Source organism: Squalius cephalus, assembly GCF_949319135.1.
Source record: "Squalius cephalus genome assembly, chromosome: 16".
NCBI lineage: Eukaryota > Metazoa > Chordata > Actinopteri > Cypriniformes > Leuciscidae > Squalius > Squalius cephalus.
This window is the reverse complement of record NC_137137.1, coordinates 10,489,206-10,507,328: the sequence shown is the minus strand read 5'-3', so window position 1 is coordinate 10,507,328 and position 18,123 is coordinate 10,489,206. Positions and strand designations below refer to the sequence as shown.

The following is an 18,123-nucleotide window of genomic DNA, read 5'->3' as shown; positions in this document are numbered from 1 at the left end:
ATTCATTCTTATATTGAGTTTCATGCTATTGAAACCACTGACCACTGTGGAAAATATATCAGAAACACATGACAATTGGACTTGTAATTTCCCAGGTTTTCCAGCCATTCTTTTGTTCAAATACAACAGTTCAAGCATGCTGTGTCTTTTCATAAATTCATTTTTTTTCCATTATTGGCCCTTTATGTTCTCTTTATCATGGCTTTCTGTTATTTTCTGGGAAGTTGTTCAGTTTTCTTGAACTCTTCCATTTTAATCTGTTCCTTCTGTCTTAAGCCAAAAAGATAATTATTGAAATTTAAAGGGGCTATTTTACCCAAAAAATTAAAATTCTCTCCTTATTTGTTCAGCCTCATGTCATTTCAGTCAATGAATCTTTCTTCGATGAAACACAAAAGAAGACCCCCACCACCACCACCAAACAGTGAAAGTCAATGGTTTCCAATGATGAGGTGGACAAGACTTTTTTTTGTGTGTGGAAAAAACAATGAAAACATTCTTTATAATACCCTCTCTTGTATTTCACAGAAGAAGGAAAGGCATTGGAACAACATTAGAATTTGACGCCATTTTTCTTGGTGGACAATTGAAGTGTGTATTGACTAGATCAATCTTACTTATGTTTTTTTAGCTATTAAACTACCATTGGTTTCTTTCAAACCAGTAAACGATATACACACAGTCATGCATGTATCATCTGTCCACTGAAATCCCTTTTTCAGACAGTACCTTTACGTTAGACTATTACAAAAAATACTATTGTGACAGTTCTCTAGAGCTTCTCTGTGCCTCTCTGAAGTGCAGAGGTAATTTTCCACATATATTGTATTGCACTTTAATTTGACTGACATTTGTGTTTCCATCACATCTTCTCTATTTCTGCCACCTTTTTTCAAGAGGGCAGAAGATCTGAAAAAAAAATCATATTTTAAGGGATCCAATTTAAAAGGTCATCTCTACTTGTGGTTATTTTTTCAAGTGCACACATATGCAGGCACACACACGCTTTGTAATAGAGAAAAAAACGTAGTAACTACAGTATGTTATATGTGAGCCTTAAAATAATAAGTTTGTTCTGGCCAAAATCTAAGTTGAACTGATTTAAAAAATATGTGCTTTCAATGCAGTAGATAAAAGCGTCTGCCAAATGCATAAATGTAAATCTGGCATCACAATCCCAGAATGCACTTTGGCAGGTGAAGAAACATTCAAGATGACGGTCACAGTGAATTAATGTAAATTGTTTTTATTGACACTTCTCAGCGCTGAATGAAAAATAGGATTATAGTTAAATTAATTATTTGTGTCTATTGTATATTTTTATGATTATTAGATTACGGTATGTCATTGTTAGCTTAACAACATGTGGTAACACCAAACTTAATAGTGTGCAACAGCCAGGTTCCAAAAGTAAAAATCCCATTCATTGCCTCAATATGAGAACTGATTTTGAACAATAATTTATAAACATTTAAAAACAAAACTACTGTGAGCTACAAGGTTGTTTATCAATGTTTTTTTTGGAACCCATCAGTCAGCTTTATTGAAAGTTTTTTTTTCAGCAGAATTCTTTGTGAAAAACTACATTACCCATAATTCTTCTCCACCAATCAGATAAACTTGACAAGCAATTCATGCTAAAAGAACACTTTAGCGTTTATAGTTTTATATGTATTTGTCATTTTTAATTAGATTGTCATTCGCAATGTTTCATGGCATTCTAGCGCTGTCCCTTTTTAAAGCTGTTAAGTGCCCAGTGTTTTACCTTTTTTTTAAATTACATTTTTAAATACTTTTCTTCTTCAAATCAAAGTTAGTAATGTGGTGATTCACCTCGTAGCTGGTTGATTTGGTTCAAGGCTTTCAAGCCTCAACTCTTTCACAACAAAATTCCTACAGGATACTTCCTATGTAGAGCATTTCAAATCAGTCATTTCTATGTCCATTTCGGTTAAGATTCTGCCTATGTAGGCAGTAGACAGCGGGGCAGCTCTAGGTTTTTAAACAGAGCCACTCACTCACACATGCTTTGACCCCCTCCCCATTTCTGGCTCAGTGTGAAGCCCTTTTGTTAGACGTCCAGGCAGTTCAGTCCTGGGTCCCATGTCTTTGATGACAGTTCTGTGACACACCACATCGAATGGACCATTAGGGCTGACTGACACGAATTCTATTGGTGGATGACTTAATTGCTGATCTTAATCTCTGGGGTAATGATAGAGATGCTTTAGAATCTATTAGAGTGGTCGTTTTGTTCACAAAGTGAATGTAACTAGAAATCTTGCTAGATTGCCACCTCACCTGACTCTTTTCTGCTTGTTCTTTTCATAGTGCCGGAGCTCCACTACCATGACGACTGTGGCCAAACCTTTCATCGGGCTCTTCTGGCTCCTGCGGTTGGTGTGTGCGGTCTTCCCAGAGGAACCGGGACCTCTGAACTTCATCCCTACTGAAGGTAACGATGTCTCCATTTCACATGCAGTCAGTCAGGATCAGGGTTGGACCCCGTCTGTGCTGTCAGGCTCTCAGCTTTCACTTTCTTATGCAGAGCAGGCATGTGATTGATCACAGATCAATAATATTGATTCCATGCATCCCAGCTTAACTCATTCAGGTCTATCTAAGGTGAAAGATGAGAAAAGCAAAGGGGGTTTGTAATGATGAAGAAAGAAGAAAGAGTCAAGGAGCTGCGAGTAGCTCCAGGGAGGGTCTTATCACATGAGAGAGGAAAAGATACAGGACGAGAGAAACAAACAGGGGTGTAAAGTACTAAAGTAATTGTACTTCATTACTATGATGTATTATTTTGGGAAATTCTGGATTTCGCTTGTGAATTTCAGCAAGCAATGATAAATGTGACCGCACCTTTTTGATCGAGAACTTGATGTACCCTCTTTCTAAAAGTCCTAAAAGATAAATTTAGCTATATATATTTTCATGTAAAGAAACAATTAACAGTTAAAGGTTTGTTGTTTTATTATTTTTCATTACAATTAAGTACTTTTTCATTTAATTTTACTTTACTCTAATATTACATTTATTCAGTTTTATTTTATCCCTGATCTTGCCCTTGATGCTTGCCTTCTTCCATATACAACAACATTAAAATATCAAACAACTTTAAAATCATATAGTTTTTTGATGAATTTAAAGTTTAAACATTTCAAGTAACAATTTAAGGTTTCAGGATAATGACATGCTAATAATGCCAATTTTATGTTTGTTTGTTTATATTTTTTCATTATTTTACTTTTCTTTTTTTATACCTAATCTTGCCTTGATGCTTTCCTAATTCAAGGAATACTCCTTCTTTCAAATATAAAACCAGATATTATTCATTGTTTGATTAATTTAAGTTGAAATTTTTCAGGTAACAGGTTTCTGGATAAGTATATATTTTTTTTTTTTTTACATTTTACACCACTGGTAACAACACTACTTGACTAAGCCGAACATATGAGGACAGACTTTATCTGTAAAAAAATAGAGAGCAATCACAAGCAGCTGTCAACATTTTTATCTCAAGAGTGACTCGCAAGTGATCGAATGCCTCTCGCCTTAACGGATCACCTCTCCCACACCCATAAGTGCAATGAAAAGATGATACAACCCTCTGTCAACCCTTTCTCTTTATCATTCACTGTCTCTTCTACCTTGTTTTCCTTTAGTGGTAAGAAGGCATCCTGTGTTTCTCGGACGACCCCATCGCTCATCTCTCAGACAGGAGCCCTTACACATTCAGAGGATTCTGCAGGTCAACCGTACCCTTTACATCGGAGCCAGGTAGGGTGTGAAATAATGCTGATTAGCATGGGCGTACCCTGTAATTATTGTTACAACGGCATCTGTAATTATCTGCATGGAGATGTGTGTTTAAGTAAATTATGTGACATACGAAAACAATCTCTTTTGAGATCAAGAGTCTGAATTGCTGCTTCTTGTAGATAGCAATTAAACAGTTTTCAAAGCTATTTAAAGGGATAATTTACTCAAAAATTAACATCCTGCCAGCATTTACTTTGTGTAGTTTCAAACCTGTATGGCTTCTGTAGAACACAAAAGAGATTTTTTTTTTTTTTTGTTCAACCCCACTGACTTTCAATGTATGGACAAAATATCTTTGTTTTTTGTGATAATGTCCATTTTTGTTTAATTTTCAATTCATATTTGAATTAATTTTATATGGTTTTGTTTTATATTATAAAATCATAGTTGTTTGAACATTTCAAGTAATAATTTAACTTATCTATTTCAAAATAGCTTGTGCAAGCCTCAAAATCATACAGGTTTGGAATGACATTGTGAACTGTCCCTTTAAGAAACATGCTGTGTTTCTTGTTGTGGTATTGGGTTATAACTTATAAAAGTAAATATTGGACACCTGTAGTGTTTTTAGTATTTTAGGCCGGTGTGGGGCTTTAAAGAGGTCACGGGGGCAATTATGTTTTTGCTTTCTTGCATTTTTTTTGCCTACCTCACAAGAGCCGGGGGGTTGGAATAGATAAACAAAAATAAAACTTCATTAGGTTTGGCGCTTTAGAAAAATAAGCTGTTTTTGTGAATTTTTGCAGCATGCTTCCCAAAAATGGCTGGCACGTCCATTGGGAGAGTTCAAACATATGGTGATAGTTACCGAAATTTGTAGGGGTCCGGCGGGGGAGGCGTCGTACTCTAATAAAGTCTCTCATACCGTGTCAGGAAATGACCTGCCCGCTCGACCGTGTCAAAAATTAAACCTCAAAAATAAATATATCACAAAGCGCCATATGACTTAAGATGCCCAGACTAGAAGCTCTCATAAAAAAAGGCCAGAAGTCTTTGGCCTATAGAAGCTCAACAACTATTTCGCATACGCTTTCCAATGTGGTGCCACTGTGGCCAGCGTAATTCGATGAAATTCAAGCCCCGCTGTGTGCAGTCAGCAAACCGTATGTACCTATCAGTGTCTGAAGTAAATGGAGGTGTTTGCCGTAGCCAACAGAAAATGACCTCTGTGGAAAAGAAGATTTATTTATCCGATGACTCAAGAGGGAGCATTCAATAACAACGGCAACATCGAGTGAAATAAAAAGGAGGCAATACTGTATAGAGGAGAGGGAGAGAGAGTCAGTGAAGTTTCAAGTCAAGGATATAGACAGCCTGGATTGACTTAATAAAGTCTGAAACGGTGTGCTCAAGTGTGATAAGGGGTGCAGATGGGTTAAATCCTGTTAGCATTAGCATAACCGCTCAAGAACGTGCCCCAAGAAAGCGACCAGCCTCTCAGCCCCTTCACAGTATTACCTTGCAACACCTGGTCAGGGATGAGAGGACTGAAGTCTTTTTTTAAACACACTTGGTTTCCTCCAGAAATTTCTCGACTTCAACGCAAGCGACTGCAATCTAGCCTCAGACTTGGGGGAAAAATTCAGACCAAGCCATAAATAAATACACCTATAAGACAAATGAGGTGGTTTTTTTTGGTGATCTGTATACATAATTAATGTTCCGAGTAACTAGAGGAGGGTGACTAATATTGCCAGCGGCGACCTGGTTAAGTCACATTAAATCAAGCCTCAGCCACCTCGTTGTGTTTGACCTCATCGAGAGGTCAAGTCTTTCAATTAAGCTCAGGAGTGAAACTCAACACATTCTACCCTCGAACCTGTCACTAACGGTGCGGGACAGGTTCCGGCTGACCTCTGAGGTCATGGAAACAGCCTGACTGACGTACAGCCTCTACTGGTGCAGAGAAATTAAGGACTCAGCTGCCGTCCGGGGCTGCCACACAGATGCCTTAGGGCATGGGACGAACGGTGTGAGACCTCCCGCTTCTCCCGAAGCACTGCAATTTACAGATACACTTACTTTTTAGCTGTCTCCTATATGTTAAATATAGTCAGCCCCCCCATGAGACATCCTGCATCTCTCAGGCCCCTTTCTGCCTGTCAGTATGGTCATTAATTTGAAGCACTGAATGAGGGAGGGCATATTGTACCAAACACACAGTACTGCATAATACGTCTCTCAAGCAGTCCCGCATGAACTGATTAAATATACAATGAATGCAATGTAAGTCGCTTTGGATAAGTGTCTGCCAAATGCATAAATGTAATGTAGTGTAATAATACAGTAAAGGTGGCCAAATGCACTCCATCATTCAGACAATCTACCAGAAAGAGAAAGATAGATAGAGTGAGAGAAAATCACATAGGGAAAGCTAAAAAGAGATAGAAGGTAAGAAAAGGAACTAGATCTGCCAGGTAAAAATTGCAGTTCTGATCTCTTTAAAAGTAAAAACTTGGAAAGTTCTGAGTTGTTAATAAGTTTATTGCTAGGGTTGTGCAAAATTCAGAATTAAAGAATTGTCTCCCTTGCCATTCATAAGTGTAAATTTGAAATGAATTGGAATCCATCCATCAAAAACCTTTTCAAAACCATTAAACCAAGGCTTTAAGCCAACAATCAAAGTTTGTCTGGACATACATTGCTAGTTTTGAATTTAATTCTACTTCCTTCCAATTGCAATTATGTACCCTGTTTGCTGCCTGCTCTAGCATTTTTAAGTTCACGTTACAATATTTAGATGGAGACCTTGTTATTTATCTCCATTGCACACTATGCAAGTTGTTACATGATGACATTTTGAAAGAAGATAAAAGTAAAGTTTGTATACAAGATAAAGAAAGAGACAGAGAACAGAAAAGGTACAAATGGAGGGTCTGAAAAAGAAAGAGTGTTTTACTGGCCTCTGTGTGTTCTATTCTTGCCAATGGTCTGCATGTCTTGACCAAACCATCTGTGTTTTTTGGTAACCTTGTGTAACTATAAAGCCTGTTTTTATGTTCATGTAAATGTGACAGGACTGTTGAACTCCAAACAGACCTCCAGCTTTGCTTTACTGCTTGAATTATTGTGTCTGCTTAAAGTTTGTGCTCTCTAAATAAGGCAAGCATTGTGTAAGTGTATGATAATTTTAACCAGGGCACTTAGGGGCCGCCCTGCTCAGAGAGGGAATGGCCAAGGGGGATTCATTTTAACAAACCACACCAAGGGATTGAATAATTTATAGTCCATCTCATCAGACTCTCTTCAAGAACACACAAACACACACATACATAGTCCATTTTTGTTGATGTGTCCACAGAGCAGTGATGCAGATGGAAGTCTGTGAAAGATAAGATCAATACTACTGCAAGAACATGGGCTGGTCTGTGAGCTTGGCAAATTCACAGATTACAACATTTCAGAAGGAAAAAAGAGAGGGATTCTCACGATTTGAAATTCTCCAGTGCTCTCTCATCGGGCCGCACGGCAGCTCTTAGTCCTTGATCAATATTCAGGCACAAACCAGGATACTCTATAACACCAAACACGCCATGATTAAAAGACATCAGATTTATAGAAACTTTAATAGACGCCACAAGGTTATAGAAATATTATTAAAGTAGTTGCAGGAAGTGCTAAAGCACTGGATGCTGTGTTCAAGATGAGAAGCTGCATGCAACATGCAAGCAGTGTGGGGGTGGGTTATGAATTATGGAGGGGAAATCAGGCATATCATAATGCAAAGAATCGTGATTATGTAGGACGGGCTGTGGTGAATCGTTTAACTGAGTGTTTGCACTGAGGCGGCGGATCTGGGTGAATTTATGTAGGAACAAGAATGTAGTATCAATTTGTTAAACATTTGAAGAATACACATTATGCTTCAGTGTGTGAGGTCGACAACTTTGGATTTCAGATATTTGTTCGCTGCAAAAAAATTATGTTTGATCTTAATTCTGACATTTCTGATTAAGAAAAGGATTGTTTTGCGGTGTTGTGTTACTGCTATGTGGTGGTTCACAGTCTCTCGCTCTTTCTCTCTCACTGTGCCTGTATCAGAGATGACCTTTTCCGAGTGGAGCTGGACAACGTGGTGGGAGAAGAGATGTTTTACAGCAAGGTGAGAACAGAAACGCACACACGCATGTAAACATACTTTGTGCTGGAAATGAAGAGTCACTCATTACTGACGTTCCCTCTGTTACAGAAGAGGACATGGGAATCCAACAAAAATGACATCAGAATCTGTAGAATGAAGGGAAAACATGAGGTGAGTGGATATTCTCACACATTTATTTATTTGAATGTGTATATTTGTATAAATGCACGTGCACACACAGACACAAACACAGACACATACACGTTACGGGGACTTTACATAGACATAATGATTTTTATACTGTACAAACTTTATATTCTATCCCCTAACCTACCCCTACTCCTACTTTCTGCATTTATACATTTTCAAAAAACATAATTTAGTATGATTTACAAGCTGTTTTCCTCATGGGGACCAAAAAATGTCCCCACAAGGTCAAAGATTTCTGGCATTGCCATTCTTGTGGAGACATTTTCCCCCACAACGCAGGGTTTACCAGGACCACACACACACACACACACACACACACACACACACACACACACACAAATGAAGAGTTCAGATGCAAAAACCTCTAAGTGCCATCTGAAATTTTCTTCTAGAATGATCATTTTTATCAAGCTCGTTTATTTAAGTTCAGTAATTTCACTTAAATAGCAATTAATAGGTAATTTTCATTGCCATTTAAGTGAATTTACTGAACTTAAATATACTGTACGAGCTTCATAAAAATTATCATGCTAGAAGAAAATTTCAGATGGCAATTAGAGGCTTTTGCATCTGAACTCTTCATATAATTTGAATTGATGCTGAGAAGTTTTTTTTTGGTCACTTTTGGGCAATAATAGATAGCCATCACCATTTGTTTGTCTGTTTGTTTTTTTTTTTTTTTTTTTTTTTTATATTTAATTTAACATTTTCATTATTCAGACATTATTTAAAATGCTTTTTGAGCTATTCGTTGTAGAACCAACATTGACTGGTCCCTGCAATGGAGGCGAAACCTGTCCCATACAAACACACACTTACATCAACAAAACACTGTTAAACAACAACACACATTTATTCATGTTAAATGCTTTTATATGTGCGAGTCACATTATTTGTGCCCGTGCTCACACTCTAAGGTGCCATCACAAGAGCTGCCTGTGGCAAATTTTCAGGAAATCAGTATTTTTTTCTGTGCTGTCTGCAAAATAGAGAGGGTGTCAAAAGCTGCCAGCGGTCCCCACAGCTGCCCACGCATGACCACTGCAGATATCTTCCTTTCACACACCCTTTCTGCTTCGTCTTCTGGAATGCTGGGTATTTTGTCTGACTTCAATGAGAGTGAAAGGGAGTTTTTATTGAAAGGTGTCTGTGTGGGAAGAGTGAAGGATGACTTAATCCCCTCCAGGCGATAAAAGAGAGAAAAAGAGAGAAAATGACTTATTTAACACTGAAAATGACACCTGACATTGAATCTGGGTGAGAGAGCATAAGACAATAGCACAGCAGAGAGCAAGTGAGATGAGACATACAAAGGAACAGAGAGAGAAAGCGAACAACTCTCCCACCTGTCTGCCCTAGGGATGGTTCGAAAAACAGAGAGAAAGACCAACATAGATGAGGAGTGAGAGAGTGAAGTAAAGGGTCAGTAAGAGAGAGAGTGGACAGGAAAGATGGTAAAGGATGGTTCACCTAAAAATTAACATTCTGTCATCATTTACTCACCCATGTGTTGTTTCAAATATGTATGATTCACTTTTAAAGATATTTTTTCATGCAGTGACAGTAGTTTGTAGTGACCATGGCTGCTAAGCTTCAAAATGTACCAAAAAGACAACAACATGGAAGTAGTCCATATGACTTCTGAAGCACATGATAAAATTCTCCTCTACAATGAGCTGTAAACCACTGTGACTGGATCATTGAATCAGTGAGATTGTGGGGCTGATCGTTTCATGATCAAATCAGTTCAGTTCCCAAACAAATCCATTCAGAATATAGATTCTGAATCTTAGCGAACCATTCTGAACCTGAATTCTGATTCTGAATTCTTACTTCTGTAAGTTCTTGCATCTATAATCTAAATTAGCCACTCTTAATTCTAAATCTAAAGAATCTTGAGAATCTAAATCTAAATCTTGAGAGATAGAATATGTATAGATGTGAGCCACTCTGAACCTGAATCCAAAAAAACATTCTAATTGTAAATGTAAAAGAATCACTTTAAATCTGGACTCTGAATCTACAGTATGTGAACCACTCAAGCACTCATGTCTTGCTTTGTTTGTTTGTATTCTGTTCATTGTTGTTGTTTTTTGTTGCCATACAGTTTTGTAACATTAATTTGGGTTTGCGCTCTGAGAGGTCAATGTGGAGTCATTGGGTTGTGAATAAATTGTTCAAACAGATTTATAAAATGTATCAGCTGGTATATTGGTACAAAACAAGCAAAAGGACAATTTGTTCATTGATTCGATTCTAAAGTTCAAGTAATTCAATGATTTGATCACAGCAGTTCTTGAATGAATAGTTCACTGAAGGGGCTGAACAATGAATAACTTCATTTAAACTCAAATTTTGGTGTGTTTGTCACACAAAGCTAACAAACTGCTTTAGACTTGGAAAATAGTGCCTGAGTCATATACAGCAGATTTTTTGGTAATTATTTTCTGTGTGAAGATTCTGAAAGAAAATTCTCATAGATGGTCCGTATAATGACATTGGATGACATTTGGAATGAGTAAATCATGACATAATTTTAATTTTGGGGCGTGAACTTCTCCTTTTAAAAAGTGAGTTGGCTAAAAGATAAAGGAGAGGGATTAAGGGCAAGAGAAAGAGGGACTGTTGGAAGGGGAAGAAGAGAGAGAGAGAGAATTGCCCTCTTAGAGTTATTAAGTCTCCAAACATGAGAGGTCATGCAGAGATGAACGAGACGCGACAAGCTCTTAAACAGAGCCCAAGATCTCACGCTGAGTGGACACTGATATACACACACACACACACACACGCACGTCTGCACAAACACTCGCTGTACACCCATATACAGCGTCCTCTAGTCCTCATGTGTGAGTCCTTGCATTTTTCACTGTGATACATTTGCCACTAGGGTAATTGGTTTTGGTAATTAAATGTTTCTGCACGGCTGATCTAAGAGGCCACATGCTGTAATTGGGAGGGAAATTCAATCTCCCCATCTCTTCCCCTTTCATCTGGATCTGCAGGAGGCCATTTTGAATCTCAGATGAATGCAGATGCAGTCTCTTCTCTCACTGCAAGTGTCAAAAGCAACTATGTTCTCTCTCGCGCGCATGCAGACGCACACACACACACACACACACACACACACACACACACACACACACGGACTCTGGAACTGGTTTAATGCAAGGCAGCTGGGGTGCAGCCAGTGCATGCTGAAAATAAATTCTATGCCAATTTTAGACACATTATGATTGACAACACTTAGACAGATTGTTTTACAAATAATGTGCTGATGCAGCTCACTGCACTTCCAATTACACACACCTGCATGGATGTGCTGAATATTAAAGAACCACTCTGAATCTGAATTGAAAATCTACAAAGAACCCAAGTGAAACACTTTAAATCTGCACAGTATATTCTCTGACTGTATGTGTAAAATAATCACTCAGAATCCGATTTCTGAATCCAAATGATCCAAACTGATTCTGAATTCTGAATCTGAATATAGACTGGCTTTATATAGAAGTGAACAATTCGAAACGTAATATAAATTCTGGATCTAAAAAACATCCTGAGTCTGAATTGTAAATCTAAAAGAACCACTCCAAAGGATCCAAACTGAATAGGAATTCTGGATTTAAAAATAGATAGACTGTATATAGAAGTGAACAGTTCTTAATGTAATATGAATTCTGAATCTGAATTGTAAGTCTAAAAGAACCGCTCTGAGTCAATTGTTCATTCTTCATCTAAATTTAAGTTGCATTTGAATATTCTCAATATAAATGAGCCACTGCTCTCAATGTTGGTGTTAGCCCATGGTGTGTTCACCAGCCATCAGCATCAAAGTGTGTGAGGGGGCGTGGATTAGCCCTAGAGCAAAAACACAAATACACACAATCCCTCTCTCTCACATACACAAAACTCCAATCATTTCCTCCTCACTTTTTGTCCATCTCTTTCTTTCTTTCTTAGTCAATCCTTTTTCTAGCTAACATACACATCCTACACAAACACAACACCCTACTCTGTGTTCCCTGGCAGATTTGCACTAATTTAGCCCCTGCTGTTAATGTGGCCACTGTCTGACCGAGGCTGCTGTCAGTGCAATTAGAGAATTCTAGAATGACAATATTGCCATGGGAAAGAGGGAGATTTGTGCTCTTTCCTGCATTATTCCCTCTTCTATCATGGTTGGAGAAACAGACTCAGCTGAGCATATAATGGAAACTTCTGAGAGTTGGCTTTGCTTATTGTAAATATGACCCTTTTATTATGAGGAGCAGTGTCTAAAGTGGTTAAGTGGACACCCGTGAGATGAGTTACGCTCGTAGTTGATAATGATGTGCAGAACTGTGCAGTCTCCATCCAGTCAATCGACGTTCACGGTGAAAGTGATTTGCCGTGACAAAGCAAACTGAAGTCCTTCATTTCCAGCCATCATTTGTGATGCTCAAAATTGAGCATTGAGCAAAAACAAATGAGCTTTATTGGCAAAAATTGAAATAAAGCGATCGACAATGTTATGTTGTTCATTGCTTGTTACAGTTGACAGTTTTGTTATTAACTAAAACTAATAAAAATGTTTCAATTAATTGAAATAAAGATTAAATAAAACATTTTTATTAAAATAAATAAAATTGACAAGCACATAAAATTACTAAAAAAGAAAAGAAAACTGAAATCTAATTCAAATCAAAATGTTAATCTAAATCAAAATGTTAATAAATACTATAATAGTATACAAGTAATATTAAAATGAAACTGGCAGTTAAAAATATTTTTCAGCTTTAATCTCATACTGACGTCATGCTTTAGAAATATTATGAGGCTCTGTCAGTCTGTGTATGGTTTATGATGTTATTGTGGGACTGCATTTTGAAAGAATGTGTTTAGATATAAAGATATCAGTGATCTTGGAATGTATAGGGAGTACTTTGCGCAGATGTGCGGTGTTGGTGTAGATGTCATGTCTAGAGACTCAACCGAGAGGAAGAGAATGAGGAGGAATTCACTTGCTCAGCTTCAGCTCAGCATCTGTTAGAAAAAAACATCTGCCAGAAAGACAACGCCCTTTTACTGAGGCTGTCTCTCACACAAGCTTGGGTGGTAAACTTATCTAGGACCCGGTATAAATAATTTAGTACTTGACACCAACAGTGAGAATTTGCAGGGATAGTCAAGGCCCTGTAAGCTGAAGAAATATGGCATGCAGGTACAGGGTAGAAAGTCGAAGAGAGGAGAAGACTTTTTTTCTTTTTCTTTTTTTTATGAAACATACCTGACTTGAGATAGAGACAGAGAGGTTAAGACAGAGACCTTCACTGTGACAAGTTTACAGAAATACTGAAAACCTTTCAGACCGCATTCTACTTTTTTCCAGTTTAGTAGAAAGGGATTAAATATATTACTGGTGGAGGGCAGTATTGCATTTGTTTTTTTGTAATTTTTTCAAGCTGCACACCCTTATAAACCATATTAAAGATACAGACCGTATTTAAGAGTTCATTCAATTGAATTAAATAACCTTGTTTTTTACTTTATGCCGTATGTTGAACATGGTTATTTTCTTACCATTGTCTATATATATACAAAGTTATTTTTGCTGCTTGTGTGTCTGTTTGAATTTATGCTCAATTTTCATTTTCCATTTTTTTTGTACATGATTTTTTATTACTATCATTAGCATATTTTTTTCTAGACTTTTTTTCTGTCTTTGCTTTTGTTTGTGTGTGTGTGTGCGCGCTTGTGTGTGCTACAATCTTGACAATAAATTACTAACAATTGAAAAAGCAGAGACAAGAACAGTCTGGAAGAGAAATGCTGCTGGAGTGGAAAGGGTGGGTTATAGACGGACACAGAGGAAGGATAAAGGGATAATTGGACTGGTAGTAGGAGAGGAAAAATAAAGGGAAGAGGAAAGTGCTATTGTGAAACACAGAGGACAGTTGATGGTGCAGAGGACGTCCAGCACTAGAGAGAGAACCCCCTAATGGACTAATGAATAGTGTGTAAATGAATCAGGCCTCTTTGAAAATATGAAACGAGGGGATGAAATTGGAAAGACCAGGTGATGGTGATTGAAGAGCTGGAGGAGGACGAGAAGGCCGTTGTTGTTTATCCACGGTATGTGCTTTATCGCTTAGAAGACCAGGAGCTGTGCCAAGTGTTTGGACTCTTGGAGGAGTTTGTCGAATCGGTTTTATGAGAAGAGTTATAAGGTCTTGGTGCAGTGGTCCTACAGAGACTCAAACACACAAATACACAAACACAGGATACATCTGCATCACAGCACCCACACCACCTACACACAATGCCAATACGATAAAAAAAGCATCTGTCTTACAGAAGCACTAATAACAGGCCAGGTACGCTCATAGCAATGAATTGTGGGCTGACATTTATGTGATTTAATGTGCCGTTATCAGTTGTTATGCTGTTAGTTCATGATCTATCGCCAACAGTTTTAGGCATTTCTGTATTGCTCTCACCTCACACTCATTCTCATCCTTTATTGGCATGACAATTGGTATTGATAAAGCAATATGATAATTAAAATAAATAAAGTAAAAAAAACAATAGTGCAAATAAAGGAAACAATTTGTACAGCTTAATTTTTTAATACATTAACAAATAAAACCATACAAAGTAACATTAGAAAATAATAGTCATTTTTATTTATATAGCACCTTTCCATTCTCAAGGATGCTAAACAAAGTAGATACAATAAGAAAAAAAAGCAATAGGGTAGGTAATAATAACAAACAACAGGTAATAATGAAAGACAATAGTACGCAGAGAAGAAGAAAAATAGAATAATAAAGCAAAGATAGTAAAGGGCATTACATAGACAGGGTGGCACACATCAGCATATAATCATGTACAGAGAAATACAGAACACAGCTTGAGAATGATAACATTCAGAAAACAAATGAGTTTTGAGAAGGGATTTTAACTCAGAAATATTATTATTGCAGGAGAGAGACTTCCATAGTAGATGCAGAGTTGATATGAGTTTCAAAAGTGAGAGAGGAATAAAAAAAATAACACCCACATTTTTAACAGTACTGGATGATTTGATGAGAGTAACAGCAATATCACAGGCAAAGTCAGTAGGAATTTTGATAATAAGTGATGGGGTTCCAGTAATAATGATTTCAGTCTTGTCCATGTTTAGTTTCAGAAAGTTGGAGTTGAGCCAGAAATATTTAATTAAATAATTTAGCTAATTCAATTAAATAAATTTAATAATACATTTTTTTTAGATAGTAATGATGTACTATTTCTCTCTCTCCTCATTTCTCCACTGAAAAACAAGAACCCTGTGAGGACCTGAGCATCTGGAATAACACTCAATCCCACTTCTCCCCCTCCGGCTCCTTCCACATGTCCTCACTCTCTCTCTCTTCATTCGAGAACAGATTGCTGTGATCATGAGGCCCCGGTGCCCACAGGTTGCTGCCCATCAAATGGTGCCACACTGGCGGGCACACGCGGGGTACACCGGTGGGGGGCGGCACGTGGGGGGGGGGGCATGACATAATCCATCTCTATTTCACATCTCTTAAAGCCCTTCACAGGTGCAGGGCTCAAACATGTGCGTTCAATTGAACCGAGGTTTAACCGAATGACTCACTGTGGCGTGCCTCTGGTTTGCCAAGTGAATTGTTTGTACAGATGCAAACAATCCTTGGAATAAAATTGAAAGTGCTGAGAAATGTGATGTCATTCTGAGGGGGGATTTGTTCAAGAGAGTTTGATTTAGGAAACAAATGACTTTCTTCTTCTATTTTTTAGGATGAGTGCCGTAACTACATGAAGGTTCTCCTCAGTCGGCAGGGCGGATTGTTTATCTGCGGGACCAACGCCTTCAATCCCTTATGTGCCAATTATACAGTGAGTACTGCATACTTGAAACACACTTGCACAAAAATGTATTGATTCAGAACCCCACCACACCCTCTGTGCTTTCATTACCCCAAAGTTTTGTCAATGTTTTTGGGGTCTGTATTTTCTCATTACATTTTTTTCATACTTTTTTTATTCTCTGCAGCCCATTACATTTCTCACACATATTTTATTTCATTCTCACTAACTGCTTTTTTTGCTTCAAAACTTCACAGTGCATTTCAGAGCACTGCTTGCAGCATCGTTCCAAACGACTGGCTTCATTGGGTCGCTATGCATTTTTGACCCGGATGGGAATCACTTCACAACCCCCAAGCTAAAAAAGATTCCCCCCTGCCGTTTGTCTATACTCTGTTTTTCCACCTGCCTGACCGTCAATATGCCCAGAAGCAGCAAGCTGTTTTTGATGACCTCAAGAGCAGAGAGCTGTCATTAATCAGTCTAGATGTGGTTCTCTGTGCATGGTTGTGGTAATGCCACTCAATGGGCACGTTGTTTGAATCCAAGACTCTGTGTGACTGTGTGTGTGTGTTGGTTGCCTTCCATCCATCTGGCCGGTGACTCTATCGCCCCCAGCGTACGTGAGTCACATTAATGGAGGGTCTTAGCTGCAGGTCCACCTGCGGCATCAACTTGAAACATAAATGCTGCACTGCTGCGCCAGACTTCTGAACCAATCACACTAATAATATACAACTTACTGGATAAAGAAGGAAAACACATAATTACTAATCATCCACTCTGCCGGATTCTAGCCTGGAATAATATAATATAATATAATAATGATATTTTTATATATACAGGTGAAACTCGAAAAATTAGAATATCGTGCAAAAGTTCATTTATTTCAGTAATTCAACTTAAAAGGTGAAACTAATATATTATATAGAATCATTTCATGCAAAGTGAGATATTTCAAGCCTTTATTTGTTATAATTTTGATGATTATGGCTTACAGCTTATGAAAACCCCAAATTCAAAATCTCAGAAAATTAGAATATTACATGAAATCAATAAATAAAAAGGATTTTAAATACAGAAATGTCGGCCATCTGAAAAGTATAATCATGCATATGTACTCAGTACTTGGTTTGGGCCCCTTTTGCATGAATTACTGCCTCAATGCGGAGTGGCATGGATGCTATCAGCCTGTGGCACTGCTGAGGTGTTATGGAAGACCAGGATGTTTCAATAGCGGCCTTCGGCTCTTCTGCATTGTTCTGTCTCATGTCTCTCATCTTTCTCTTGGCAATGCCCCATAGATTCTCTATGGGGTTAAGGTCAGGCGAGTTTGCTGGCCAATCAAGCACAGTAATCCCATGGACATTGAACCAGGTTTTGGTTCTTTTGGCAGTGTGGGCAGGTGCCAAGTCCTGCTGGAAAATGAAGTCAGCATCTCCATAAAGCTTGTCTGCTGAAGGAAGCATGAAGTGCTCTAAAATGTCCTGGTAGACGGCTGCGTTGATTTAATAAAGCACGGTGGACCAAAGTCCTCTTTTCTGATGAGAGAAATTTTCATTCTCATTTCGTTCTCATTCTTAACTCGCCTGACCTTAACCCCATAGAGAATCTATGGGGCATTGCCAAGAGAAAGATGAGAGACATGAGACAGAACAATGCAGAAGAGCCGAAGGCCGCTATTGAAACATCCTGGTCTTCCATAACACCTCAGCAGTGCCACAGGCTGATGGCATCCATGCCACTCCATTAAGTAATTTCTCTGTTTAGTAGCAATTTGAGAAACTGCTTTAAGAGGAAAATTGCAGACACCCCGATCTTGACAACCACCTGCCGCTATTTCCATCAAGGGATTCAGAAAGATAGAATTTTGTGTATGCAGTTCTCGAGGACATGAAGAAACTCTGTCTGTCAGGTCTGAAACACACTGTTGCAGATCTGAGTAAAAGAATTATCGCACACCTGTAATGCAACATTACACCTGTCAAGAGTTTAAGAGGCTCTCTAGAGACAGAAATGTATGATAGAGACAGAGCGAGAGAAAGAGAGTGCACAGGTTTATTTATAGTTAGTTGTAATGGCCTGAGAGTAATTTTCAGCTTGAACTGTTATTGTGCAATAAATTGCCTGTGGATGTTTTTGAAATTAAATTTTAT

General features: G+C 38.0%; 1 protein-coding gene across 3 annotated transcripts in view; it reads left to right on the top strand.

The window, feature by feature from the left end:
• Nucleotides 1–18,123, top strand: part of sema6bb (sema domain, transmembrane domain (TM), and cytoplasmic domain, (semaphorin) 6Bb) — a 125,773-nt gene that overhangs the window by 70,264 nt on the left and 37,386 nt on the right. For all 3 annotated transcript variants that reach the window (XM_079897848.1, XM_079897850.1, XM_079897849.1), the window contains 5 exons: nucleotides 2,332–2,455; nucleotides 3,669–3,783; nucleotides 7,867–7,927; nucleotides 8,015–8,077; nucleotides 15,899–15,997. In XM_079897848.1, coding sequence (XP_079753974.1) covers nucleotides 2,332–2,455; nucleotides 3,669–3,783; nucleotides 7,867–7,927; nucleotides 8,015–8,077; nucleotides 15,899–15,997 — 462 coding nt within the window. The remainder of the gene's footprint in view (nucleotides 1–2,331; nucleotides 2,456–3,668; nucleotides 3,784–7,866; nucleotides 7,928–8,014; nucleotides 8,078–15,898; nucleotides 15,998–18,123) is intronic.